General features: G+C 43.8%; 2 protein-coding genes across 4 annotated transcripts in view; one reads left to right on the top strand and one right to left on the bottom strand.

The window, feature by feature from the left end:
- LOC102375479 (basic phospholipase A2 daboxin P-like) overlaps positions 1-4,628 on the top strand; it is a 10,356-nt gene extending 5,728 nt beyond the window's left edge. Inside the window, exon 4 of the mRNA XM_006031498.1 lies at positions 4,489-4,628. Coding sequence (XP_006031560.1) covers positions 4,489-4,628 — 140 coding nt within the window. The remainder of the gene's footprint in view (positions 1-4,488) is intronic.
- A 2,890-nt stretch (positions 4,629-7,518) lies between these two features.
- OTUD3 (OTU deubiquitinase 3) lies at positions 7,519-24,313 on the bottom strand. 3 transcript variants are annotated; one of them, XM_025213142.1, is made up of 9 exons: positions 23,259-24,204; positions 22,279-22,427; positions 21,450-21,562; positions 17,837-17,959; positions 16,992-17,117; positions 16,166-16,262; positions 15,211-15,398; positions 14,440-14,806; positions 7,519-7,635 (listed from the first exon to the last, which is right to left on the bottom strand). In XM_025213142.1, the coding sequence occupies exons 1-8, from the start codon at positions 23,327-23,329 to the stop codon at positions 14,630-14,632; spliced, it is 1,044 nt and encodes a 347-aa protein (XP_025068927.1). In that variant the 5' UTR covers positions 23,330-24,204; the 3' UTR covers positions 7,519-7,635; positions 14,440-14,629. The 3 variants fall into 3 exon arrangements, with proteins under 3 accessions (XP_025068927.1, XP_025068929.1, XP_025068926.1); XM_025213144.1 differs by lacking the exons at positions 7,519-7,635; positions 23,259-24,204 and adding exons at positions 10,503-10,667; positions 24,294-24,313; XM_025213141.1 differs by lacking the exon at positions 7,519-7,635 and adding an exon at positions 10,503-10,667.
- Between the last annotated feature and the right edge of the window lie 3,533 nt (positions 24,314-27,846).

Genomic DNA, 27,846 nt, shown 5'->3' with positions numbered 1-27,846 from the left:
TAGGGAAAAAGTCTGCAGAACTGCTTATGAATAATGAACTGGATTGACCTTCACTGTCTGATTAGCATACACTGGACCAAAACAGAATGATTTCTGGACAATGGCTCATACAGTGAGAGGGAATATGTTGGAGGTACGGGACTGGGTTCTATTCCTGGCTCTGTTCATGACTTCCTATATGATCTTGGGCGAGGTAGCTAGTTGCTCAGTTTACCCACCTGTAAAATGGGGAGAAAATAATCCTCCCTTTTCCCTACCCGTTGTCTGCTTGAGTATTTAGAAGGCATGGCACTGTCTCTTGGAGTGCTGCATTAGTACAGCATCTTGCACAACACAGCTCTGACCTCAGCTTTGCTCCAAAGGGTGCTAAAAGTAGTATTAAGATGGTGACTAGGGACTGTTTGGATAAGTAGCAGTCTCGTAGGAGTGATGAAGGAAGCTCTCCACTGTTTCCTGTACTGACTACAGCTTGATTTCCATGTGCTTTGCTTATCATTCTGTGTCCTTTATTTTACTTCTAAATAAAAGGGAGCTGGACCCCTCTTCGTGCACTCCAGCGTGGCCAGTTGAGCTGAATTTTTTCCCACTCTGTCCCATGTCTGTGCAGAACCCAGCACCACGGGAGCCTGAGCTGATTGAGTTGCTGCTGAAATACCAAAAAAACCCCAACAATTTGTATAGTGTCTAGAGACCCCCCTCCTACTTTTGGTTACCCACACTGTCAGGGGTCACTGGAACAGAGACCCCTGGAATAGACAGCAAAGGGTGGGCTGATTTCTGTAGTTAGCATCCGCCCTTTGCTGTGGTTTGTTGCTCTGGCCCACTTTGCTGTCCCAGGTACAGAAAGCTGAGGCCTGACTATTCGCATAGGCTCAGTTTTCAACTTGGGCAAGTGGAGACATACCAAAAGAGAGATACTGCTTAACATTTTCCACCAAACCAGCAGATGAACTGTTTCAGGGACAAAAAAAAAGCTCCTGTTTCCTCTCAAATTGCTGCATTCCCACCTGCAGCAACTTTGGCAACAGCAAAGAGACCCAGCTGTGTGTAATAGTGAGAACCTCAAGGAGGCTTAAAGAGTGCACACAGCTGCCAGCTGAAGGTGCCTGTACCTATTCCCCACACATCACTGCAGGCTTTCTCTTGCTTTCTTGGGCTCAAGCACTTGTATATTTTGCAGGTAAAGCTTGGACATGAACGCGTGAAACCCTGGCTCATGGAAACTCTTTTTGATTCATAAATTCAAACGTTGACCCTGGAAAACGCACCCTTTTCGCTTTATACTTTACAAAATTTTCTGGGAAAACGGGCCCACTTTTGAGTCTCAAAATAAGGAAAAAGCTCAACTTCCACACAATTCTCCACTTCATAACAAGGATTTTTTAGCCTTATTTATACTCCCCCCCACACTGGGGTGGATGTCCGTGGGAGTTAAGCTACCAATTCCTCTAAAAATCCAGGCTTAAATGCCTGTAGCAAGAGGAATAGATTACCCCCAGGGGTATCACTATATAATAATCACGCTTGTTTGAGACTTGTAAATATTTGTATATCCTTTTGCATGTAATAAGGGGAGGTGAAGCTGTAATGTGTGTGTATATAAGCAAAATAGGGAGGGTTAATGCACCTAACGTGCTGGGGTCTCCTTCATGTTAGAGCTGTCTGTTGTTAGACACGAAGCAACCAAAATGAAGGGGCCATATGCCGTTACTTTACTTTCCTTATGCTGCAAGGAAACGTGCGAGCCGGCAGCTTGGTTTTAACTCTCCAGATTCTTCTATAAAAGCCTAACGCTGCCTAGAAAATCCCATCATTTAAAAATAATGAATTGCTAGCAGCTGTGATGGGGCACTCAGGTGAGATTCAGGAGAGCTGAGCTCTGTGACTTATCTACCGTGTGACTTGACCTCCATCTAGTTACCTTGCCTCCCTCTGGCTCTTTATCTTTCTTATTTATATTCTATTTGGAGAATATACTGCATCCAAACAAGCCTATGGACAGACCACAGTGTAACGGTGGTCTCACACCTTTGGCATCATGAAGTCAGAACATTATTTTAACTGAATCCCTTAATGACGTTGAGAACATCAAATGTTGAGAACATTAGTGCCCTCCTGACCTGAGGGCATCAGCACTTGACTTGTAGATAGCAAGGGCAGGGGGGGACGTATGGGTGAGGTCTATGATTAGAGCACCGGTAGGTTGTTCGGTCTCTGCCTCCAGCCTGATCAGAGAGGCAGGACTGCGTCCTTTCCAGACTGCTTAACAATCCCTGGCTCTCTGACTGCAGTCCTCCCACTTGCATGCAGTAACCTGATCCAGTTTGCAGACCTCATAGGAAAAGCACTGGGAAATTCTCCACTCTCTCATCTCTATTATGGATGCTACAGTGGCCTCGGAGGAACCAAACAACCCCTAGATGAGATTGACTGGGAAGCAGGGACAATTGCTACCACTGTTCATCAGAGCCCACACTGTCCTTGTCTCAAACCCTGAGCAAGACCCTTGGGGGAGGCAGCCTGGACAAGTGGTTGGAGCAGAGAACTGGAGTCAAGACAGCTGCATCTCCCACTGAGAAACAATCTCTCTATACAATGAATTCTCCATGGGTAAAATAAGGCTAATGCTGACATAAGGAGCTTTGAAATCCTTAAATGAAAATTGTCAGGTGCTCACAAAGCAGCATTACACTGTTTCTTTTAAAATAGTCTGGTACCCATAACTCACACTCTAATGACCTCTGCCTAATTATAATGCTGCTCTATCAACAGATTTGAAGTCATGGTATTTAATTCCCCATTGTTATACAACGTATATTCTATGCATAGGAATGCACATAGCACTTGGGCTATTTAATCAACCACTCAATATTAGCTTAACTCCCAGAAAAAGGAAATCAATCACAAGTTCACCCTGATTGTAAATCGAATAGCGAGTCATATCTAATTGCTCCCTTTTCTATAGTTCTGTAGAACAAGAATGGTAATGGGGTGTAGGAACTGCAGTCTCACTACTAGTCGTGATTGGAAATCACTAGACTATTCAGCAAGGAAGATGTCCTCTGGTCTGAAAGGTCATTGGGGCATAATCTAGTCCTTTTAGGTGCCTCCATGGACTTAAGCATCTAACTGCAATCTCCTTTCATCCTACTCAAGCTTCTGAGCAACTGCTAAAGCAAATGAAGGTTGGTTACTTCTCCTCTTCGCTGCTTTTTGTGACCTTGATAAATTAATGGTTTTCAGGGACTCAAGGAAGGTGGAAGAGGATTAGTTTAGGTGTTTAATAGTTGGAATAGGATCTGGTCCCACGTGTACAGCTCCGAGCACAGAGAGGTTCTGATTTCAGTCAGGAAGTAGAAGAGGGAAAAAGAATAGCAGATGATACTAATCCTCCCTGCCACCACTCAGCACTGCACTAATGCCAGCTTTTTTCACATAAGGTGCTGCCATGCCCATGACTGCTGCTATACAAAGGCCTCTAAGATTGGCTGTAATCTAAAACTGGACATCTATTTTTATTCCATCAAGGAGGACATCACCTGCAGTAAGTAAGAGTGTGACGTTAAGGTCACTAACTGAATGGCATCACCATCTACAGAGACCATGTGTGGGATTTTCTTGGACATCTCTTGAACCAGCATGCTGGAAAATGTTAACTCACTGGTTAATAACCAGATGGCGCCGGATACAGGACACTGGCAGCTCAAGCCCTGACTGTGATTTTAGGCTGAAGGTTAAAGAGAAACCAGACTTCCACAGGGTGAAACGGATCCCAGGAGACCAGATAAAGGACCACACACCATGCACATGTAGTTTTAAAAACTTAATGGGACATAAGCTGGCTCAGCGCACTGAGCTGAATTTTCCCCAGACCTCAGGACAGAATGCCTTGGTGGTGCTCCAGGAAATGCTTCTAGCATGACTCTAAAGCTGTCCAGCAGGAACGCTTATTAACAAGTGGGATCTACCTTGCTGTGCAGCATGGTGATCTCTGGCTTGATGCTCAGCTTCTTTTGTCTAGGGTTCACCTAGGCCATTTGGATGGTGCTGCATACACAGCAGTCCAGGGCAGCAAAAAGAATCTAAATGACAGGCCCATGCTTACACTGGCTCGGATAGTGCGCTCAAAGTGAAAATTTCCTCTCTGCAGGGAGGCGGTATGAGACCTAGGCTCTGCATACCTGGTTTGAGCTCTTGCATTGATCTCAGCTAGTGCAGAGAAGAGCACCTCTCTCACTCCAGTCTTCTCAACAGTAGCAGAGAAGAAGTCACCTGCAGAAGCCCTGGGACTAGCTGTGGGTTTGTGATCCCTCCTGTTGGCACCCCAAGAGATCATCATGGCCACTTCCATCAACTACCACTTCCACTGGCAGGCCAGGGGTGATCCATAATCCACTGGAGCCTATGGAGAGACTGGACATATCTGATTCGATTTCCTCTTGGCTCTCCTATACTGCTCTCTTGACTCCCTGCTGTTTTACTTTTCAGCCTGGAAAAGCTGTGAGAAGATGATCTGTGAGTGTGACAAAACTCCTGCAGCGTGTTTCCAAAAGGCTGCCAAGACCTACAACACAAAATATAACCATTACCCAGATTTTATATGCAAGGGAGAAACTCCCTCTTGCTAAGACCCCCCCCCACTGGCTTTCCTCTCTATTGTTCTGACCCACGGCCCAATGAAGGGGACTGGACTTTCCAGAATGGGTATTGAACTTGTAACCACAGGCATAACCTGTTCCTACTATTAGAACAGCTTCTAAACAGTAACCACAAAACTTTCAGTTGCTGACAATCAACATTCGAATGGGCATGAACGTCCCACACCTTGTCGCTTAACTGCTGGTGAATTATTGGAAGCAAACTTTCATGTGATTTCAAGCTTTTGTCCTTTCTTACCTTACTGAACAAAGTGTCCCCCTTTCCCAAAGGGAGGACATCCAACCCGTCTGGTTGTATGTTTGAAAGGAGGTTTGCTTTCCGTGCCAACTCTAATTTCAGACCATCTGGGAAAGATTATTCATAGAAACTGTGGGTAGGTCTGTGAGCTTGCCACTATAAAGTGAGAAAAGTCCATGCAGAAGTGGACTATCAGGTTGTTTCAGGGCTCTGATCCAAAGTGAACTGAAGAAAACAGCTTGACTGATCTTGACAGATTGAGCCCCAAGTACAATGATTGGGCATAAGAATGGGCTGAGGAGATTAACCATGTTCTGGAGGAATCTTTCCACCTACATCATGAGAAAAGGGCTGTACAATCCAATAAGCTCAGCTGAGTTAGCTTAGTATGGTTGGGAACCTCCCTTCATGCCCATCTGGACACACTTTAGCCTATTATAATTGCATTGGCTGGTTTTATCGTATAGTATTGTGGCCTAGCCTGACCAGACCGTTCTCCAAAACTGGGCGCTCTGGCTTCACCTCTCTGTGTCTCATCCTCAGCTCTCCAAGAGGTCCACGTGACTTCAGACTCACTGTCTCCCAAGGGAGAGGGTGAAGTTAAGGTCACTAAGTAGGGAGCAGTGCCACCAGGATGCATTAGCAGCAACACAGTGAGCCTTTTCAAAAACAAGTCAGCATTGGTTAGTCACTTGGAAGGTGATATTTAAGGGTCCTTAGGTTAAGATGGTAAAGCAACAATAACTCTCAAATCTAATAAGACAGAGTCCCTTGTCTCTCTTCAAGACAACTTGCTCTGACCTTGGCTGGTCCGGCAGGTAAGCAGGAGCCCTACTGGAAGAGGATTTTCTGCTCTCCACTTCCTGCAGAGAAGTTGAAAGAACTAGCTGCTCCCAGCTCAGCAAACTCGGTACAGTGCTCACAAGGCAACCACTATGGCTTAGCAAACAGCTGATGAAACAGTCCTCATAGCAAAGAATTAATGCCACATCCACAGGGGCAGTATACAGTCCAACACTTTCACAATCATTTCACTATAACAACTTGATATCGACCCGAATTCACAAGTGGTACATAGACCTATCCCCTAAGTTGTCTCACCCAGTTTCCTGTTCTGACACTAACCTGATTGAGCTACACCACTTTTAAAAGCATGATGCTTGCAAATGCCATGAACCTACTGAAATCAATGTCAAAGCTCCACCTGACTTCAAAAAGGCGCAGAATCAGACCAGAAATCATTACTGGCACTCTGCTCCCCATCTCCCCAGCATCGTATGCACACGCTGCTATTAGTAATGCTTATCTGATGAGAACAAGGCAAGCAAAACTAGGAATATAAATCTAGTGGAAACGCAACTATTTATCAACATAGCATGAAGCCTGGGAGAGTCCTTTAGTAACCAGGTGATTGCATGGCTAACCTAATCCCTCCCCTCTTGTTTGTGTAACCTCTGCATATAGACTTACGGAAGATTTGCATTGCTGATTTGAATACAAAGTCTCACCTCCTAGGTTCACAATGCTGAACGTCAACACAAACCGCTAAGGCATATTGTGAAGATGCTATTTGCTAGTTGCTTAATAACCTAACAGAACAGCAGTATTACAGCCCTTTATTAGCAGCAAGTCAGCGTGTTATAGATCAGGTTGTAGTTTCCAGATCAGGTTGATAGTTTCCAGAGAGGTTGGGAGATAGTCTGTGTGGAGCTGCAGACACTAAAGGACAATGCTGGCATGAGAGGAAATGTGAATAGACTGCCCACAAATACATTTAGGCTGGAAATAAGATGGTTTCTATCTATCAGAGGAGTAAAGTTCTGGAACTGCCTTTAAATAGTAGTAGTAGAGCACAACAGATAAGACCAAGCTCAGGCAGTATATGAGGGGGACTACACAGTGTTGTTGCCTACAAGAGCAGGTGATTGGACTCAGTGACCCAGGAAGTCCCCTCAAGTCCAAGGCCCCCTAAATCTTGGGTGAGACAGGGAACCATCTGCAGGGTCTTGTAAGCACGGTGCACCTAGATGAAATGGAGCTTGGTAAATATATAAGGAAGTTATGATGCGGCATAGTTGCCTGTGGTAACAGAAAACTAGGCGTGACAACACTAGAGGTCCCGTCGGTGTCAAGTGCCTCTAAAATGCTACTACTTGGATTTAGCAGCATTTTATATCGACTTCCCACAATGCCAATAGTTACACAAAGTTTTGGGTGTGCTTACAGCTTAACTAAAGGGGATCTAAACTCTCCACTATGTCAGACAGGGCAGAAGGATCAGCCCAGCGGTGAAAGGGCACAAAACTAGGATTGAAGAGATCCAAGCGCTGCTTCTGGTGTCTGTCCGTTCAGCCTGTGAACTCTGCAGGGCAGAGATTGTCTTCTGCTCTGTTTGACCAGGAGAGGGAACATGGCCCAGCGTCTAAGCACTACAGGGATGTCAATAATAAGTATAAGCTTAGAAGACACTGGGCCTTTGTAGTCATGCCTCAAAACACTGGCAAGTTAATCCCTTCTGAATAATAAACCTGTTTTCACCTCATGGATCTGATGCAATCTCGGTGTTACATGGATCAGGATGAACAGCAGCGACCCCTCTGCAGGTGTTCGAGAGAGCTCCTGAGAGGCCCTTTGGGTTAGCAGAAGCCGTGAGCATGGCTGGTGTGAAACCACCTCGGAAAGAGCAGTGCTTGAGAAGACTTGGCAGGTTCTCCATAGCCGCATGGATTCCTTTGATCTCTGAAAGGCAAAAGAGGAGCAGTTTTTCATACAGGACTGGTCAAAGAACCAGCACGTTGGGGAAATATGAGCAGGAGATGACACACACATGGGAGAGGTGGTTACTCTGCCCCTTCCACAGGGCAAAGCACAGAGCGGACTGTAGAAAAGCAGCAATAGAAAAGACACTTTTTGGAAGTGATGGCGCCGAGGCCAGGAAGGCAGGCAGGAGGACTTGGATTTGTTGCCAGCAGCATGAAGGAATGGATTGATCACCATTAAATGATCTAATTGGGCAATCATTCACAATGGGTTGCACCGCCTGAAAAAATCACACCATAATCGCAACCCGGACTCTCCATTTAGGGAGTACCAGTAGGTGTCCACATTTTCCATGAAGCATCCGGATACAATTCAGGGAGGACCAAATCTTTTTCGGTAGGTCAAATCCTGGCTGGGGGACTGTAGGGTCACTGACAAAGTATTTCTGCAGCAGGTTGATCATCAATCCATGCAGCTACCCCTGAACCAGTCGAATGGTTATCAAATTTAGATATTAATCTATGAATGTTGTAATCTTAAAATAGCATACGAAGCAGCAGCAGCACAGAGGCACAGGCCCCTGGCTCGCTCCGATTTACACTGAGCAGCACTCCGCAGGCAAGGACAGTGGTTGGAAGCGCCTCCCAGGATGCCAAAATCCCTGGCTCTGTCTCTGCTGAGGCCAAGTTGCCTCATGAGCATCTCACAGAGGTGAGCAGCCCATGGGTGCTAGAACAGGACAGCAAGCGCTGCAAAGCTGCCTGTGGGGCACTAAACCATGCAGTGGGGATGCTTTGCACTAGCAAGGCCATTTAGCAGAGCCCCATTCACATGGAGTAGAGGTGGCTTTGCTCATTTCTATGTCACATAAATGGCTGTGAAGCTACAAGCACTTTGGTTGAAATATAGGCACTTCCCATTTCATGGTAGTGGTAATGGGACTGTGCCTTTCCTTTAAGCAGCGAAAAGAAGGGCTGCAAACCAATCTTCCTCTTGGCTGAATGCAACATTTACTAACTCTTCCAAACAAACCCGTTAGCAATTATTCCAGATGACCCTGCTAGCACCAATGAAGGGTTTTCCCTTCCTGTTGTCATTTAGGGACAGGGACCACTCTGGTTATCTTGTCATTATTTAGGTTTCCACTTAGGCAGGGCTGCAAAACAATTTTATTCAGGAGGGGAAGAACAGACAATGTTGTTGCTAGAGCAGAGTAATCCTGAACTGCCCTCTAGTGTTTGACAAGTGGAGGAAAAGGGCCTCAGTAGTACCTATTAAGCACAGGAGTTAGGGATGCAGCCTCTGAGTCAGAACTTCCTAAACCTTAAATGCTGGAGGCTGCAAATGAGAGAGGGGCAGTGGAAAAAACCCTGGTCACATGCACTTCACTCTCCCTTCCAGCATCCACTTTCTGCTGTTGCGAGACAGATCTGGCAGTATTTTTCTTAAGCTCCAGCTCTTGCAGTTAAAAAGATAATGATTTTCTACCTTGGTTCTAACACAAAAAAACCCCTTGCATACATGATTTGAGTGCCTTCCTAACAATAAACAGGAGGGCAAAATGCCAAGAACTAAAAAGATATATTAAGCCTCATGATTTTCTTTTTTGAGCCATGAAGGGCAAAGCTTTTTGCAGTAGTTGGGAGAGCTGTTGGATAAGCTTTTGGGTGCTCTACCTTCTTTGAGCATGACATTATTGTTGACATCGCCAATACAGGATATGAACTTTGATGCAGAACAACACTGGTAGACTCCCTCATCTATGTCACTCCCTCGTTTGGTTCAAAAGGGCCAATAAAAAGTGTATTTAAACATGCGACTCAAAAAGACAACAGGCGAGAGACATATCGTTCCATTTCCTTTGTGTTCAACAGCTTGTTGGGAGGGGTAGGGCTAGGTGCAACTACAAAAGAAACACTGGGATTCACTTACAAGGCTTGTCATTTCCCATACAGAACAGTTTGAAAAGGGATTAGTGTTAAGAGGCAAGGATTTTTGTGGGTGTTACCTTTTATTGGACCAACTGCATGGTGGGGATAGACTTAGACTAAGCTTTCCATTTCTAATACTGCTCAGAGGTATTCACCTGGGAGCAAGGAACTACAGTCCTTGGCTCTGGGATGGAAACACCACGTGAGCGCCTTAACCTGCAACCTGGAGGCATGCATGCTTATTCTTGTTCCCTCCCTCAGGCATACAAGAGAATTAAACCCAAAATTTCCACGTTCTGTAGCAATGTTTCAGCTACTGGAGAAAAAAGGAGTACTGTCACCTCCGCTTACAGTGCTCCTTCATGTCGCAGGGAGCCTGACCTAATAAACATGCCCCAAGATTGCTTATCAGAGTTGGTCCACAGAGTTGGTCCACTCAGGCAAGATAGCAGGATGAACTACTAGTTTACAGGGATTGAACCTGCAACCTTTAAACAGGCACTGAGCTGCTGTTAAGTCTGAAACACTGCTGGACATGCTGAGCAGCAGAAGTTTAGGCAGCTGGGGAACTTCAAATGTTGAACAATTAGGCGTTTACAAAGATTTCAAATGCCGCCAATGTTAGGCAGCAACTGAGCGGGAGATCCAACTACAGTACCTAAATTTAGGGCTTAGGTGCCCAAGTTCTGCCCCTAAATCCAGGTCTTCATCTCTTCAGGCCTCAGTCCCTTCATATCTAAAACAGGGAATCTAGCATTTCCCTAACCTCACAGGAGTGTTGCTTTGAGACAGTGAAGACTGTGAGGGAATTGGGAGCTGCAGTAGGGACGTTAATAATGGAGAGAGATTCAGGTTGCAGTCACCAACACACCCATGTCACTCAAATCAACAAAATGAATGAGGCAAGTCTCTGAGTAAAATAATCAAAGTTTAATCTGTAGTCTGTCCAACATACAAAACTCTGTTCTCATTCAAATGGCACATCTTTGCAGCTTCTATTGCACTAAGTATTTAAAAACAAAACAGGTATTTGGCATTTGGTTTGATGATTGAGGCATGATCCCTGCAGAGTGCTCTGAGCTGGGAAGGAAGAGAAAAATTGTCATTCAGCTTATCCAAGGGGAAAATGACATGCATCTGGAGCACTGCTATGGATGCAAACATTATAGATCACATGAAATTTCTGATAGTCAGGCACTGCAGATGAGGTAAGGCTGTTGAGAAGTCAAGAGATGAATGGACTGTCCTCTGCAAAGAATTACGGTATTGTCAGAGACACAAGAATAGGCAGTGCAAGAAATAGGGGGAGCACCTTCCTTCACACAGCAAACCCTGAAGAGTTTAGTTGCATCTCTGCAACTCCCCTAACTTGTCAGAATGTGACCAAGGTGCTTTACTTTCAATGAACTCATGGCTTCAGAGATATTTTCTATTTAGATGGGTGTTGCACTGGAGAAAATGGAACAGATTCTCAACCGGCAAAGTTAGGCAGCAGCTCCACTGATGCAGGGAGTTATGCAGACCTCCACCACTGAAGCGTTTCTGTACATAAAAACAGGAATAGCACAAATAGCATGAGCTTCTAATAGTTTGGGAAGGAGAACATCAGGGCCCAAGGATAACCACTCAGCCTCTAGCTTTCAAGTGCCAGCAGCAATCTTACCTGCCAAGCAGGCTTCCAAACCTACTCCTTCCAGTCTGCCACTAAGGAGCCACCTGCTTGATAAAACTGGCCCTGCATTCAAAGCCTTAGAAATGAAAGTCTCTGTATGCCATCACAAATTCTTGAACTATCTAGCCCCCAGCTAGGATCAAGTCTTATTGAATTTTATACAAGGTAGCCACCTTGACAAACCCGAAGATGCCCAAGCAGCAGGCTATTCAGGATGGAGGTGGTATCTAGTGCCTACCTGGGAACTGAAACTCAAGCACCATAATAAGAGAACATAGTTTATCATCCCAAATTTCCATTCATGAAAAGGAGTTCCCAGAGAAACTATGCACAGGGATCCCCCGAAAAAGATACAGATCAGAAAGGTCAGGCAGACAAAGAGCCTGAACCACAGCCAGCACAAAGCTGTGTGTCTCTCACATAGGGCAAGGCTGTTTTCCTTGGCATGGACTCAAGGAGCGAATGTGGCTACTCTAACAGGAATATCAGCCCAGTACAGTAAGAGCTTGTTTAATCCATTTACACGTCAGATTAGAGCATTTTCAATTGCATATTCAGTTTCAGGTACCCTAACTAAGCAAATGAAGGTGTGATTCTCTCTCCACCTCTAGCAAAGACCTGACACCACTACACAGAAGGCAGTGCCTTCCAGAACAGAGCTGGGTTTTGCAGAATTGGTTGTGAAAGCAACTTGTGTGTTTATGATAGGAACTTTGTCACCCTGTGAATATATCTCCTTTGAGCACAATTCTCTCCACAAACCCCCCCAAACTGGTGGAACAGATAATCCTTTTATCAGCTTTGGCTCAAGAAAAGCAATGTGATTCATAGAAGATGCTCAAGAAAAGCAATGTGATTCATAGACGATGCCCAAACATCCAATTCCTAACTGGCCAACAAGCAAACTAGCACTGTTGCTTAGGCCTATATTATTTATCTAGTCATTTACAGGACCAGTTTCCCATCTCAATATGAAAACAGGGTGGCACAAAGCTAACTGGTACTACCCCCTACTACGCAACTGGAAGTAGCATCTTGCTAAGCTATTTTCTTCATTGTACTTATGTCAATGTCACAACACTGGTGACATGCACTTAGCTACAAGCTTTCCCCAACCTCTGAGCATCCAACTCACTAGGCATTAGGATAGGAAAGTAGTACATCCAGGCACAATGCTGATGGATATTCATAACCACTTCTGGAGTTTGTGAAGCCTGTAGACAAGTAAACAATGACTTCTAATCTTTGGACGGGTCAGGAAAAAGCAAAGCCCCAGAGTCCTAAACATAGCACCCTCTCTTTATGCAACAACCGGTCCATTCAGCTAGAATTATAGGAGCACCATTATTCATGTTTTCACAATTTTAAAAGTGCACCATCCAAGACAGACCAAATCCAATGAGGTTTTGTTCCCCATATATTTTAATACCTGTTCCTCTACTCCCAAAATCAGGATCCATGAGAAAAGATCCACTCAGCAGACCCAATTTCCTGCTATAACCCATCAAAAGCTTTGTACAAACCTTGTTATACTTCAATGGTACTGTGAATTCAGGGTCTATTCATATTGTTTACAGCTAACAAATACTGCTCACAGGTTTCTCGCCAACGGAAATTTTTATGATGGCTGGCACTAGCATTTAAGACTGATTTGAAAATAATGGACTTTTTGACATGTCACCGATGCATCTCTGAGCAGCTGGGCTGTTTGCTATTGTATACACTACTGCCAGCTCTTTAGAGAGGAACCCAAAGGCATTTTAGCTTCCAAGCCCACAGGGCTATTTTGTTTTTCTCCAGGTTTACTCAATATTGCTCATACTTATAGGCCAGGCCCATTTCTTTGATTGTTTCAAATACTACACAGCAGCAGAGGAAACCAAGAACTGCTAACTCAGGTCTTGGCAGTTCAGTCAAAAGGGTCATTTTTAAAGTATTAAGTCCACACAATCCCAGTACTGATATGGGCTCTTTAAGGCACATATGCTCACCCTGAAAGAATCCTCCTTCACTTGGAAGGTTTGGTTAAGCTTTACTTTGAGTAATAGGGTGTCTCCTCTCTCAGTCTCTCTCTCTTTTTTTTTTAAACTTGGTTCTTCATGCAAGTCCAAGAACTTGATTAATGTTTGATACTATAAGCCATCATGTATCATGGACCAAATCCCACAACCTTTACTTTAGGCCAAACTCCCACTCATATAGAGGAAAATACCACAAGATCAGACTCTAGTGATCAATTATAGTTCATGGTGTTCGGTGATCTTATCTAAGAGGAATTTAAGCTACAAAATCCTATCCTGGAAAAAGCTTGATTTATGAGGAGTGAATTGGGCAAATTTCCCAGCAATCAGTGCTACTTGGAAGCTTGTCCCCAGGACTTCTGAGCCATTGGCTAAAAGAATTTAATTTGGAGACTGAAGACAGTCAAGTTCCCTATTTGGACTCCAGCCCTCAATGCATGAGGCAGGGGATGAAATTCCAGATGTCTAAACACCAGCACATTTTTGTTAGCACTTAATAGAAATCTCATGTCTGCTGCATCAAGTACTACCTCATTAGACTATACTAGATTGGGTAAATCAACTCTGCAATCAAAGAGTACACTGGTCTCCCCCTCATTTTATGTAAGTAATATTGTCAGAGAAGAGGGGCTTCATTGCTAGCAGATCAGGGTGCCCACAGATTTCTTCTACACTCACTTTGTGCCAAAAATATCACAGATCCAGCCAGCCCAATTCGCCTCCAGGTACAAATCACCTCTAAAACAGTCAGTAATATTTAGCAAATGGCTTAGCGAAACAAAAGCAAGAGCAGCTCTATCCAAACTACAACTTGCCATTCAGTTATGGTGTGGGGCATAGGGGATGAGAAATCTTACATATTTTGCTATAGTGTTTGGCTGATAGTTTCGGTTTTGGAAAGGATTCCAGAAGTTTGTTCCAGTCACTTTAAATAGAGAGAGAGAGAGAGAGACAGAGAGAGAGAGAAAGAGAGAGAAAGAATGGGAAAGTGTATTCCTCAGCTGAAAACAGTTAACACTCCCCTTTACAGTAATTTAAAACAAGTATTCTTCCAAGCTTGAAGGCAAATCTCATACTAGGTATATAGGGAGATAGCTCAAGGTTCACTGAACCACCTCCACATTTTCACTTCACTAAGCTTTGACCATTCCTCACTCACTGGCAAATGTTCTCTAATGTCCCCAAGTTGTTCTTCCTGCAGCTGTAGAAAGCCAAAAAAGACTTAGCACGCAGATACTGAGTGGATGCCCACAAATTTGTTTTGAAGAGTATGGCCTTCTCTCAAGTGTCAGTACTCCTCCTCCTCGATTCTGTTTCCCATTTGCAAAGAGGCCTAAACGCGGTAACAGTTAAATATTCACAGCCGCAAGGGCCTTCACTAGGGTGACCTGCGTGTTTGAGTCCGTCTCATTCCGGTTGTTATTTGCATTGTTACTCTTGTTAGTCAAGGCTTTCTGACGGTGCCTTTCTTCTTGTCGCCTCTTCTTCTCCAGCCGCTGCTGCTCCTTCCTTTGTTTATTAGATACCTGCAAAGAGTCAAACAATAAATACAATTCAAAGGACCTTCATGCCATGCTCACCAGTCAAGGGAAAGTACTGTCTTCTTTATCAGAGACAGGCAAACAAGCTGATACTAAAGAACCACTGGTGCAATGCCGTGGTCTCAAAACTTGTGATCCAAGCCCTTTACATAGAAATAAAATCTATCCCTTTGGGGGAAAAAAGGCCATGCTATTCTAACATGCCCATTACTTAGCAATAAATTCAGGAACTTGCTTTCTTGCAGCAATACTTTAAGTAATGTTTGAGAGATGAACATTCAGCCAGGGATTCCCCCATACGCTGGTATTCCACTCATCCCAAAGGGATCTGTGACCTCTCACCCCCATTTCCCACCCCACCTCCGCACTCTTCCACACACTTTCCATACCTTTGGGAAATGGTTTTTGCTGGCTCGAGTCTCTTCAACAGGTCTAACCTGTGCCTTGTTGTTTTCTGTTCCACCTGGAGGTAAACCCTGATTTCCAAAGATTCTACTGCCACTCCCATTCTCCTCCCACAGGGCTGAGCTACGCGGCTTCTGACCTTTGGCCTGGGAACCACACTGCTCCTCTGCATCTACCGATACAAGAGATTTCGGTCAGAGATGCTCTAAGCAAGAGTGGATCATGCCAAAGCGTTACCAGATTTATTGTAGGCCGTCAGCCATGATTACATATAGGGTTTCTTTGTAAAAATGTCAGTAACCCATCCATGAAGCACAACCCACTGCAAAGTAAAAAGAAGGACCCTGCACACAATGGGTCTTTTTGCCTCTTCATAGTTTCAACCTGATTTCTACCCAAATGTGCTTGTAATAGCTTTGTGAAAAAGATATGAAGAGTCGTAGGTGGCAGAAGAGAGACCAGCACCCCAACAGCAGGCTCAGGATGGATTAGGGTCAGTGAGGAGATGAGTGAATAAGCATTGAAAATCCATTTATTTCAGAGGCTGAATGGCTCAAGGGATTGGTAACTTGAACCTTTTAAACTCAGTACTATCACCACAAATCCATCCCAGATTGGTTGCAGTAACATGTGTTAAGTGTTTTTTTCTGAAAATAATTGTTTGTTTTACTCCAGTTCATAACAGTCACTGAAACCAGCTTCACAACTGTCATCATACTGAAAGTGTCAGCAGAGTCACCAAAAAATAACTGGGAGTGGAAGTTCACCCTCATCCTATGAGAGGTTATCCTTCTGAGCCATGGCTTACATAGACTGATAGGAAAGCCAAGAGAAAAACGTGTTCTGCTACTGCTATGAGTCTCATGTTTAAGGAATGTCTGTAATGTGGTCTATGGGGCATTTTTCAAAAGGATAAAGGTAACAAATCTGCTTACTTACTGATTCTTTTCACTTCATTCACTTGGAGAATGGCAAATATTGCAGAATCAATATTGTAGTTCTCCACTTCTAGAATCTGACTTATTAAATGAAGATCCTATCCACAAGAGAGAGAGAGAAAGACACACATGTATTGGAAAGATTCTGGACCACTGTTAGTGAGGACACTTGTACGATTAGCTACACCATTCTGACCAGAAGTTAGTTTTGTTTCTGGAATCCCTGTAGATTCTTTTTGTTTGCTGTGAGATGGGAGACAACACCAATAAAGTTTGAGCTACACCGAGACATGGAAACCCAAAGATCATGGCAGACCAGTACAGTGAGCCAGGTCAAGCCTGCACATATACAGCCCTTTAGAGTAACAGACAGTCCCTGACCCATGTCTGTACAGGACTAAATACAATGGGCCCTGTTCTCAGTCAGCTTCAAGGCATTATTAGCAGGAGCAGTGCAGCTGCTAAATACAGCCATTTAGTAACAATGGCCCAGGTTTGTCAAACTAACTAGTGATTTTGGGTGTCTTTCTGAGATCTCTGACAAGGGCCCCAAGTTCACAAAATGGAGCTCAGCAGTATTTGAAAATCTGGCTCCTCTAGGAAATGGGAAAGTGAACACATAAATAAAGAAACAATGACCAGTCACTCATAAAAGGGACACATTTTGCCTGTAATTAGCCTACCTGTATTAGAAAGTATATCCAGATCTGTGGCTGTGGCACTAAAGCTGCTCAAGAGCGTCAGCCAATGCCATTCTCAAGTCAATCTTCACGTAACAATGGGTGCTCTCTATTTTGCATGTTACTCACAAAATACTAAATACTGACCGAACACCCAGTTGCATTGCGAACTTTTTGAATAGCATCCTCTACTTCATCCTCCACCTCCTCTTCAGATTCATCCTTCTTTGGCTCGATTTTCTCCTTCTTATTTGTTTCATTTTTACAAAGCATCTACAATAACAAGCAAAATGCACATGGATCAGCATGGGTCAAGACAAGACCCCAGAGCATAGGAAAACACAGTCATTTTAAGATGGACAAAAGGAAACTAGTGCCAGTAGCAAAGTGACCTTAGCTCTTATAATCACAGCCCTTTTCCTCAAAGCTCCTTTTTTAATATAGGTCTTTGAAACTGAATAATTTTTTACTGTCTTTTACACCGTTTCCCATAACTCTTATTAATGCTACAGGACCACATACAAACATATGCAATAGCTAGATTCTCTGAAACTATTAACGTCATTGCACATTGTACAATTACATGCAGACTGATTCCTGCACAGCTCAGTCTAACCTTTCATAAAGACAGGTAGAACAGTCTGTAATGTAAGACTATTACCTGTATTGACCCCCTCTTGATTTTCAATGTATACAGGTGTGCACACACAGTAGGCTGGCATGGGGCTTACTCAGAGATACTTGGACATCCTCTCAAATCAGAAGCAGGACTAGAATTCAGCGAATCTTGGATCACAGTTCAGTAAACTAAAAACACTGTTGAAACAGGCTGCTAGAGTGGACAACTATAACTCTTTAACTGTAAAACTGTAACTCTGGAGAGATAGTCTCTCTTTACCAGTGCTAAAAACAAGACACTTGGTGAGAAGAGTCATATGCCCACATCTTCAAATTCCAGAGCTGACTTCACAGGTCATTCTGTCACCACCAACCTGTGTTTGAAGATTAGCCGGAGCTTCAGAGTTGTCATTGATTCTCCGTACGCTATCGTAGTGTTCTCCATGCCGATAGGCAATGTGAAGCTCCCTCACATTGCTTTCATCTGTGCCTCTGATCTGAGAAAGATAGAAATATTTTCAATGAGGACAAAAGTTGCACCAACTTTAGCTCCATATTTTGAAGAGCATTTGATCTTTCCAGTAGTGGATAAGAACAATGCAAACATTGCCCCGAGAAGCTTCTCAGGTGGCTAATGACCACCGTTAAATTAGGTGATGTTAACAAATCCCCCAAACATACCAAAAATAATATCACCCATAATATACAAACTGTGGTGCTGGGAAGCAAAATCAACTGCTCAATTCTTCTGACTTTAGAAGTGTAGTGCTGGTAGATTTAATCTTTAAGTACCACTGGCCAGGAAATTTATTTTAATTTCCATTAAAACCACTTGCAACATTTTTAATCTTCTAAAATTTCTCACAAAGAGTGCTTTAGTTCCCTGGCAACCACCCCAAATTTTCAATGAAAAGAGAAAGTATCACAATAAAGTTCCTATTTCTTCTAAGAGGCATTCTTCCTTAAAAATGACAAAATATGGTTAGGCAGTATTTAGTTAAGAGTGGCCAGTTAAGACCTCACTATTTTGGACAAGAATTGTTTTAAAAAAAAAATCTTTTTCACAGGCTTGACAGGATGGCATTCATAAAATTTGCAACAAGAGATGACATTTTCTGGAGTTAACTGTAGATTTGCAAACCCAGACAAATGCCAATTGTGGAAATCAAGTCATTGCATTTCAGAGGGCTGTTAACAGCCCAGTGTTCATCTACTATGTCAGTTCAAAGTTTAGCAACTGTCTACCCAAAGACTCATCTGTGTTTACTGATGGAACAAATGCTAGGATAACTCCTTTATCAGGGTAGCTGGATAAATGAAATTACTTACACATTCATATAAAACACTGCTTAACATCTCCACTCTTCCAATGAAATATAGAGAATTGCACAGATGTTTTCATAACTGAGTCTTTGTAAGCCTCGTTTACTCATCTGTCAACTTGCAGTTCAGAGTATGGAGGCCTGAGTTATAGATGACCCCCATCACCCAAAGCAGCACAAAGAATGATTTGAGGTTCTTGTGCAGTTTAAGGCTCTGCAGTTTCCCAATCCTTCCAGCTCTTTGAACCCAGGTCTTTATAGCTAAAGATATTTACCACTCACCTTTAAACTATATCCACTGCTTGTGCACACATTTGTCCTGTTAATCATTTGAGATCTCAAATACAGGTTCTCTCCATTTATTTAAATTTTTTAAACTTGTTCACCTTCAAGTTTCAAGTCAACAACTTCTATTTAACTCTCCTTTCACGTTTATGGAAGTCAGTATGTTGGATGGAAACACGATTTAGTTTTTATACTTCATCAACCTGACAGGTGGTTGCCATTATAGGAGCCCAGGCCTGCAGATTTTGCCATTTTGCCTGATTTCCTTCCTTGTGGTGTTAATTCTAATTTAGCAAGGCCTCCATGTGAGCTCTCCAGCAACTTACATGAGCTATAAATCAGAGGTCTGCTGCAGGGGACATACAACAATGTGCAGAAAGCAACCACATGACAATTTTACCCAGAAAGAAGGAATTAAGATGCTAGTTTTCATGTGGAAATGGACTGATTTATTTTGCTCTCATTAACAAAGGAAAATGACCAAAGCACTGATGGAGACAAAGCAAACCCTTAAACCCCACAGGTACAACAGGCAACTCAAGAAGCCTTTTTTTTTTTTTTTTTTTTTTAAAGTAAACCAAGAAAGCCAATCCAAAACCCAAGGAAAGCAATAGGCAGAACTCACTGATGTTAACAAACTTTGGATCAGATGACAAATGCATTACGTATTAAGCTGAGCTAAAAGCCTCAGACTCAAGCAGGACAAGGGAAGTGAATATCTGTAAAGGCAGCCCCTTTGGAGGAGGGTTCGGGCATAATGATGGATGCAAGTGGGACTGTGCTCCCCCCACCCTGATTTATGCACCTTGTGATTAGGGACTTCCGTCACTAGGGGTATTAACTTAATCCCTTTCACCAACATTACATTCAGGCATGCAAAACTTGGGCTCTCATAAGCCCTGTAATTATGGCACTGAAAAGGTCAGTGGGCAAGGGAAACAGCTAGAGGTTACTGAGGTGACACACAAAGTACAGATAAGAGCACATTAACTTGAATATCCAGTTCAAAACAATAATGCAAGTAACATTTCCACGAACTCCTGCAGAGCAGTTACCTCTGTATGCTCTGTGGGGTCAAGAAGTTGAACATTATTCCCACTGACTTGTTTTCACAATTGTCAAATTTAACATGGAACAGAGCTTTTCTTTACCACGAGGGACAGTTAACCTGGTTCTTTTATGGTTCTGAAGTCTATGCAATAGCGTACTAGAGTATGCTAAGGCAAGGGCGGGCAATTATTTTGGGCACAGGGCCGCTTACTGAGTTTCGGCAAGCCATCAAGTGCCCCATGACAGGCAGCCCAGAGCAGATTAATATTAATTTTCTAAATTTTTAGGGGCCCCGCGGGCCTGATAGAATGGCCTGAGGGGCTGCATCCAGCCCCCAGGCTGCATTCTGCCCACCCCTGTGCTAACACAATCATTAAGACCTTCACCATGTTTCTTCTTTGACGTCTAAATAGATGTCAAAGCAAAAACAAACCTATGCAGTTCATTGTGCTGGCTGTGAAGTGAGGCAACTTCTTTATAACCAATGAGACGTAACAGATGAACCATCCTGGACTGAAGTAGCCTGCTCGCTTGCTGCACCTCTGAACACACAGAGAAGACTTTCTAAGTGACTACTTTTCCAGTAGGAACACACAAACGGTAGGGACCTGCTAGGCCACCAAATGCAGTCCTAAGCTATCACAGACCATGATATTCTTCATGTCTCAAACTGATCAAACTGCATCTTAAAATCAGTTTGCATTTTTGCCTTTACTAACCCTGCTGGAAGGCACTTACAGTAAATTTCACTGCCCAGATGGTTAGAAATTAGCTTTTTCTCCTGAATTTGATAAAGAACTAATTAAGCTTCACAAACAAGATCCCCATCATTCTCTACATTGTTGTCCCACTTAAAACTCAACAGCACTGAAAGCCTCCACCAGACTTACCTCAGTCTAATATGAAAGCAGTTACCAGTATGCATAGATCTCACACCTAGTGGTATAAACCAGCTTTAAGGAAGTTGTGTCACTTTGAGGGAGAAGGATCTGCTCCAGCATATTCACATTTCATACATTTAAACTTTATTTTGCCCCAATTAAAGTTCTTTACCTCATTTACATAATTAAGGAAGAGTGGGATGCTGAAGTCATTCACAATTATGCTAAGACTAATATCTAAGATCCAGGATTCCCTCTTAAAAATACACTAAATATCAGCTTGGTACCCAAAAACTTGTTTATAAACCTCCCAACATGCAGTTAGTCCAACAAAAGGTATCACCCACATAAATCCTTGCCTTGCATTAAACAGCAGTAAATTTTAACGCTATCTAGACTACCCAGCAAAAAGCAAGGCCAAATTAGGAAAGCTGAGCTTTGATTCTTACCTGCCACAGTGGAGCATTGAGCTGATGAATAACTACATTCATTTGATTGTTCCTTGCAAATGCCACAATTGCATCATTGCCAGCAAAAGTGCCAGGCTTCGCCAAATTGGAGACTAGGGAAAAGATGAGAACAGATATAGAAGGGGTTAGGCACTTGACTGCCATCCGTAAACACACCTGAAAACCACAACCTGAGCAACAACCCTGAGAAACAACGGAAAGCAAGCATGCCGTTACCCATTAGAAACTGGCCACGATAAAAGATTAAGAGGTCTTGGATCACCATCTCTAGCAGAACAGCTTCCCCTAAAACCATGCATGGTCAACAGCTCAGTTGTAGGTCTGAGTACACAGCAGTCTTCTCTCCATCATGTTACTCAGTGGTTTCTATGGACTCTCAGAGCAAGTCTATATAGGGCTGTTTTTCTTTTAACCGTGGTTAGCATTATTCAATGCAACCAATATCAACCTTTCAATTTTGATACCATACTAAACCCGAGAATTTTAGGATGAAAATTTCAGAGGAACCCAAGGGAGTTCAGAAGTCTATGCCTACTGACGTGTTCTGGGAGCTAGGCACCAAGCTTACTTAGGCTTCATTCAACCATCCCAGCTTTTTGCTTCTCCACACTTGACCTCAATTTGAATATACTCCAAGGTCAGCCAAATGCTCAGCTCTCTAGCATCCCACTATTCCCCTAAAATTTGTTGGTGGAGAAAACTCTGGCATGATATAACCAAGCGACATTTAAAGGATGGAGAGAGACTCTTAATATAGGTTTGGGCCAGAAAAATAGCCTCTTCTATTAGTATCCCACCAGGACTGTACCGTGCTTCTCAAAGGGAACGTCATCCTCCACAAAAGGCTCAAAATCCTCCCGCTGTTTTATCATGTAATCCACTGTTTCCTGGCGGTGTTTGAGGTGGTTCCGGGAATGCCCCTCCAGTTGGTCACCAAGTGCTCGAAACAAACAATTGCTACAAAAGAGAAGATTTCCAGTTAGCCTGTCTGAAGTGCATTTAACACTAGGAAAAGTACCAGATTAATACCAGCATCCTCAGTTTACCTACAGAACCACTACAGTGTAATCTTCCCTGCACCTCAGAAATGTAGCAATATGGGAATGAGTTCATTTCCACTCAATGCAAAGCCTCTCTACTGAATTGCAAGCAGCAGTAAAAACTGCATTTCTTTTGATAAAACAGAAAACTATGGGCGGACAAAAAGCAAATCTGCACACTCCACACTCCCTTGTAATGGGCCAGAATACCACCCCAAAGTGAATGGGATTTGGACACCGCCCCTTTGGAAATGCCAGTAAAACAAGGGTGCAACAATGAACGAGAGCCTAAATGATCATCATCAAAAAGCTTGTTAATGCCATTCTTCTAACTCCCTTCAGAGCCCCCATCTCCTACTCTTCCAGCTCAACAGTTTGATTAGTGCTTCAGGGAGGGACTAGGGTGCTCACAGCTGGAATTTTGCTTAGGATGGATTAGAAATTCTCTAATATGACTTAATCTCTTCTAGGAATTAGGTCAGTCAACCTGCCCCACCTTAAGCAAGTAATTACTGTGACAGTCTCTCTAGAACATTCAAGGAGACTGAATGCTTCACTCCTCTTTTAAAAAAAGAATATGAACTTTCTCAACTCAATTCAGTCTGTAGACATCATACAGTCTTAAATAAGAATGGTAGCTGTAGTATTAGCTCTAGTATATGTTACAAAAGTTAGAATATTTAATAGCTTTCTATGTATTCAGTATTATTCAAAATGCAAAAAGCAAGTATGATGGGTGGGAACACACCAGATATTAAAAGCTAGACAGACACCTGACAGCCAGAGGCCAACACAAAACAGGAGGGTGAGGGCACCCATCAGAGCCTCTACTCCAGCTGCTGGAACAGAAAACGTCTCCGATTCCCAAAGCTGTGCTGTTTTAGGACCCTGTTCAGAGGTCCCCTCTTCTATATTCGTCTCTAGTCAGTAAATCTGGCAGAACTGAAGGCTGTTTCTCCTCTCGGGCATCTTCTGGCATCTCCCCCAAGTATCTTCTGGAAGGAAGAAGGAACATACTTTCCACCCCTATTCCAGAGTTTCTTGATAACTCCGGAGGGGTCTCTGCTCTCCTGCCCTCCACTATGCATGGACTTATTTAGTCTCTTCCTGCTTTTAAATCAGCTTAGCAATTTGCAACCTCAGACCGAAACCAGCACAATTCTTGCCAGCTCCTCAGTTGCCAGCCTAGCTCTGAATAGCAGAACTAAACTTACCAGTCCTTCACTTTGTATGACTACTAATCACATTGCTATAGCTCATGTTGTAGGTCCCACATGTCTTACGCTCACAGAGGGAAAGTTTCCTACTTACCGGCGGACAAGTGATTTTCTGACTCCATTGACACAGAGCTCTATTTATCAAGTACTACTGAAACTAGCATGTTCACCTTTACATTGCTACACAGATTCACCTCACCTTTCAGTTTACCCTGCAATGGTATCATGTTATAGTATAATCAGAGGGAATAAAGTATGGCTCACTAATAACCTCTTCAAAGTCAACCTAGGGCTACCCATACTGGATCAAATGAACCAGTGCATTCAAAGGCTCTTCATATTTTTACACACCAGAAATAGATGTGAAATACCAAGTCTGCTACAATCTTCCTTACTTCAAAGGCAGGGCAGTGTAGCATGACAACCATCCAAAGAGGTACCACACTGTCCTGCCTTCTGCCTAATGTCAAACTAGCCTAGCTAATCCCCTCTCTCTTCCTTACTTTGTTAGATTCCTTCCCAATTTGGTCCAATTCACACATCACAATAAACACATTTGGTCTTACTGCATTCAGGCAACCTTGGGACATAATTTCACATGCTAACTGTTCACAGGCTGTTTAAAACCAGAGCCTGGGACACAATCACATCAGCGCTGAAAATCCAGGATGTGTCACCCCTCACAAGGTTTCCTGCAAGGCGTGTTCACTTCGGCATCTGGCAGAGATGGGACCGCACTCCCTGAAGCCCCAGGCTCCCTTCTGCCTTCATCCTGTTCAAATGCAAGTAGGAGGGTGTTCTTTTCAGCGCAGTTTGAGGGGCAGCAAATCCTTCCCTCAACGTTCACGCATGTCTCTGGGGAGCAGCAGGGATGCAGGAAGAGAAGGGGGAGCACAAGTCAAGCAAGGGCACATGCTACAGGCAGGGCAGGTGCGTTGCAGAGACACTGGGCACAGGAGCAGGAAGCAGGAAGGACTGGCACAGTGTTGCCAGGTGGATGACAATTACCCTATTTGTATGATAATTTCAACCCTTGTACAATCAAACAACAGTATAAGTGTTCAAAAAGTATGATAATTTGAGATAGCACATTCGTGCAGCATATGCAAAACCCAAGTCACTCTCAGAGTCTGAACTAACTTGGGGGTTTGCTGCCAGCACTTCCTTAGGACGGCTGGCCTCAAAATAAAGAAATGCCTCAACTTTGATGACCTAGTTCTCACTCACTCGCTGGTGTCTTACAGCAGCCAATAGACAGTAAAGAAGACAACCTATCTGCAGACTAATTACCATTTTTTTTCAGGGTACAATACTTTTTCAGCAAAGAATCATTTTTGAGCTCCCAGTCTGATAATTTAATATTTAAGACCTGGCAACACTGGCCTGGCACCAAGTACTCGGGTGCCCAGGAGGGGCAGAGGCAGGCTGCACCCTGGCCCACGGCTGCAGTGGGGACGCACACACCGCTGGGCAGCACAGGGAGGCTGTGCAGTGTTGCTAGGTCTTAAATATGAAATCATCATACTTGAAGCTCAAAATTATTGCATTTGCTGAAACATACACAGAAAAAATATGTAAACAAGTCCTCTTCGTTACAGGCAGTCCTCAGACTTACGACCCAACTGGTTCCTGAAAATGGCGTCTTAAGTTGAAACACTGTAACTCGGAACCGATTTTCCCCTAGGAAACAATGTTATAAATGGGGGATTGGTTCCCGAACCAAGGCCCGATACCCCGTTTTCACTAAAAATAACCAAAAATTTAGTACTCGATCAATTATGGATGAGTAGCATAGTTACACTGATGTATTTATATCGTAAATAGCAATCGTATTGACTTGGAAGGACTTCTTTGAGGTGACTTTGCTGGACTTTTTGAAGGACTCTTGGTTGGACTTATTGAAGGGCTGTCGGCTGGAGTCTTCTCAGGAGTCTCGGCTGCAGGTTTTTTTGGACTCTTGTCTGCTTTCTTAAATAAAGTGTCCAAGAAAGTTAGGACAGATGTTTTCGTAGGTAGATGGGTGAGAGCGACTTGTTCGCTGGCGTGGCGTTACATCGCATCAAGCGTTGTAAGTTGAAACCGATGTCAGAAAGTTGAAACAGGATGTCCATTTATAAACATTGTACGTGCAAAATGTTGTAACTCTTAACGTCGTAAGTCGAGGACTGCCCATACTTTCTATCGGTCTCAACCGGGTGAGAACTGGGTCCTCCAAATCAAAGCATATCTTTATTTCAAGGCCCACCGTCATCACACAGCGCTGGCAGCAAACCCCAACGTCAGGTCGGACTCTCCGAGAGCGACCTGGGTTTTGCATTTTGTGCTGTTACCCATCCTACATCCTCCAAGAGTTGAAATGATTGTACGCATGCAATAATTATTGTACACCTGGCAACACTGAGGTGGGGGCAAGGAGCCAGCGCGTGGCACTGCCCAGAAGGGGGGAGGGGCACCTCGGGGGGGTTGGGGCACCGGCGCTCACCCGTCGCCTGGCACCTCTCGCAGCCGTAGGCCCAGCGCGCCGCCCGGCCGCGCCCGCAACGCCTGCTTGCGCGACATGGCCCCGGCCCCGACCCGTCCGCCGCACTGCGCATGCGCCACAGTGGCCCCCTCTCCCCGCTGTGTGTGTCATGTGACTGGTACGACCATAGAGATGCCCAAGAGGGGCAAGAGCGGCGTTCGGTCAGCCATTCCCACGGGGGAGGGGGGCGAGGGGATGAGAAGGCTGCAGCCAGGAGAGGAGGGGGAGGCAGGTAGGGAGACGTGAGGGGGGAGGGGAGGCTGAGTTTGGGGAAGAAGGTGGATGGCATAGAAGAGACTGAGCCTGGGAGGCATGAGTAGGGGAGGGAGAAGGTGGGATGAGTTGATGTTGAGGGGAGTTGGCAGGGAAGGGTGGCATTTCTTATCTTTATTCCTAAAATATTGTTCCCTTGAATAAAATAAATAAATAAATAAATGTGTGTGTGTGTGTGTGTGTGTGTGTGTGTGTGTGTGTATATATATATATATACATACACACACACACACACATATTCCACTTTACTGTCTCCTTGTATCACTCTTGGCTTCTGGAGCGTAAGAGGGCCCCTGTCCATAGGAGTCTCTCTGCTTGGCCAGCATTTAACAAAGAATTGGTAATGCAAAATTGTGGCTCCCTCTGCCCACGTCCTCTGATACCTATTCTTAGGGGGACGTCGCAGCTCTTCCCCTTTAGACCTTGCTTTGCAGCTGTCAACCACTTCAGGGGATGGTCGGTGTCTGCTTCACCATTGCAAGATCGGTACAAAGAATAGTTTGACAGAATAACAGATTCACGACGCTCAAATGAGAGGAAGATTTTGGATGAAACTGTCCATGAGATGGCAGCATCATAATATAGTTTTTGATGTGATGCCATGATACCGGTGCTGAGAAGACCAAGCAGTTGCGGTTATAAGCAGAGTCGGAGCTGTGGATTATTTGTGTTTGCGGGATTTTCTTGGAGGATTGAGGCGCAAACTCAAAACGGGAGATTTGATTTCTACCAACAAAATGCTGTCTTGGTTGCAATTTTTTTCTGTTGCTTGACTTCGCTGGGGTTGTAAATCAGGCCCTTAACTTAGTATCACTTTTTTAGTTAATAGAAATGGAGCACAGCAATTAAGCAAGTGTTTAAAGTATTTCTTGAATTTTACAAATTGGAGATGTACAAAACTGCACCTTTAGAAATCATTCCTCGTGTTTTAAAAATGTTGAGTAAGGGCCCCAAAACCTGAATGGGTCTAAGTATATATTATTCCCACAGTGGCATCCTTTTTGTGGCATAAATATTTCGATTTATACTGGCTCATCCACATAAAAAAAAATGTAGCTGGAAGTCTTCTGAACGGTCTAGTTGCAATATCCAGAGTCAGTGCTAGAGTCTGATGCCATGAAATACAAAGCCTAAATGTTCAGCCCAAAATTTTACCTGGGTTCATCACCTTGTTAGAATTAATTTTATCTAGTTAATTTTTTTTAATTTGTGTAATTGAGTCTGGGAAAACAAGTCGGAGCAGTTGTAAAAAAGAGACCTGCTTCCCTTTTCTAGCAAACAAGTTGATATTCTGCAGAAGGCAGAAATCGCTTCTCCTGCTATGT

Source organism: Alligator sinensis, unplaced genomic scaffold (assembly GCF_000455745.1).
Source record: "Alligator sinensis unplaced genomic scaffold, ASM45574v1 scaffold1719_1, whole genome shotgun sequence".
Lineage (NCBI taxonomy): Eukaryota > Metazoa > Chordata > Crocodylia > Alligatoridae > Alligator > Alligator sinensis.
This window is presented reverse-complemented; position numbering and strand designations above follow the sequence as displayed.